The sequence below is a fragment of the Perkinsus marinus genome (assembly GCF_000006405.1).
Source record: "Perkinsus marinus ATCC 50983 genomic scaffold scf_1104296931912, whole genome shotgun sequence".
NCBI lineage: Eukaryota > Perkinsozoa > Perkinsida > Perkinsidae > Perkinsus > Perkinsus marinus.
The window spans coordinates 55,480-57,090 of record NW_003215602.1 but is presented as its reverse complement, the minus strand read 5'-3'; the positions used below and the strand labels follow the sequence as shown (position 1 = coordinate 57,090).

Here is a 1,611-nt window from a genome sequence, read left to right as displayed (position 1 = left end):
GGTCCACATCACAGTGCTTCATAGCTGAAGGATTCTGAGATCTCCAACCGACAAGTGTCTATCACCACGACAGATACCACTGTGAATCATTCACGGTGAATGACTCACTACAGTTACATTGACGCGTTCTGTCCGACTAACCGAAATCTGTTGACCAGATTCAATGTAAAGCGCATGCCGAGTGAGACGCCTCCATCTCGCAGGTTTTGCGTCTTAAGACAGTTTGCCACACTGAGTGTGGCAAGATGTTGCGTACGGTTAGTCACTTGATAGAACGCGACAGAGCAATCTAGACAGAATCTGTAAATCTTTAGAGCTGTACGCTATCGAATCGATAGCATGGGTATCGATAGTATCGATACCCATGTCTCGACTGAGACAACCAAACTTTGGTTACCAAAGTGACTTCATAGTCGACTCGATGATATGACCAACTGAATGTGACTCTTCGTACGGGCAGATGCATGCTCAGTATACTCCAAGAATAACGTATACACTCTGGACCCATAAAAGATGATTATGTATCCATCCTCTCGAATGAAATTTCTAATAAAACGCGCCGATGTAACTGGAAAAGGGTAATAATCATTCATCCACGGGTGGATGTTGAATAAAAGATTCATGATGAAGCATCTGACGGGGCTAAGGACGATGCTAGAAGGAATGTTACAGTAGACTCTCCTCAGCGAGACGCCATCTACTCCCCTCCAAGCTACCGGTGCCAAAATGACGGCTTATGCTTATATAGGTAAACCATCTTACTCCTTTCAGGCCCTGTGACCAGAACGGAGACGCGACCAGCTACTTCGTCGTAGCCGAAGTTGTAGAAATCAGGAAAACTTGCTGGAGCGCGGCCGCATTCCTTGTTGTAAAAGGATAACAGTTGGTTATACTCATCTAGAGGGGGCAAGATTGCATATCTGTACCTCGTGTTAGGCAAGAGGAAGAGCCCAAACCACGCGTCGAACCTTTTACGGGTAGCGCCACATTCGATACTGAAATGAAGGGTCATAGAACCTTGAATGTCGCTGAATGCTGCATCTATTCGAAGATAACTAGGCTTCAAGTCAGATCCGACGTAGTGGCCTTTGGGAGGGTCGGCGAACACTGATAACATCGAAATGATCAGGACCAAGATCACCAACTTGCAGTTCGATCTATACATGGATGGAAAGGATGAGATGGAAAGTTACTACACATGATACTCAATTCGAGGCTTTCAGTGTAGGGTTTTCTTGATCAACCCAACACTGGCATCGCCGCTAGATGATGAGTTAGCGATCAGAAGATGTTTACAACTCGCTATCGAAGTTCGAACATATCCCGATGCTATCGAAAAAAAAAGATCCTCAGAACTTCTGAGTCAGAAGTCTCCCTCTTTCCGGAGTCCTTCTGCCCTAACAATATCGATCAACTCACGTATTTCACATAAAACGCTATCAATGAACGAGATTCCGCACAGCCTTGTGCAGTGTAAACCAGCCACAAACCGTACACGGATAGATCACCTATGAAAAAATAATGAAATCAAGACAGGCACTGCCTAGTTCGTCGTAGAGGTACCTCCATACGCAACAGGATCTGCAGGAATTGGCAAGTGCTGGATGGCAG

The 1,611-nt window shown here is 45.6% G+C and overlaps 1 protein-coding gene across 1 annotated transcript; it reads right to left on the bottom strand.

The window, feature by feature from the left end:
* Nucleotides 1-353: 353 nt before the first annotated feature.
* Pmar_PMAR027590 (hypothetical protein) lies at nt 354-1,194 on the bottom strand. Its single transcript, XM_002786033.1, has one exon. It carries the CDS (start codon nt 1,163-1,165, stop codon nt 713-715), a length of 453 nt encoding a protein of 150 aa, XP_002786079.1. The 5' UTR covers nt 1,166-1,194; the 3' UTR covers nt 354-712.
* Between the last annotated feature and the right edge of the window lie 417 nt (nt 1,195-1,611).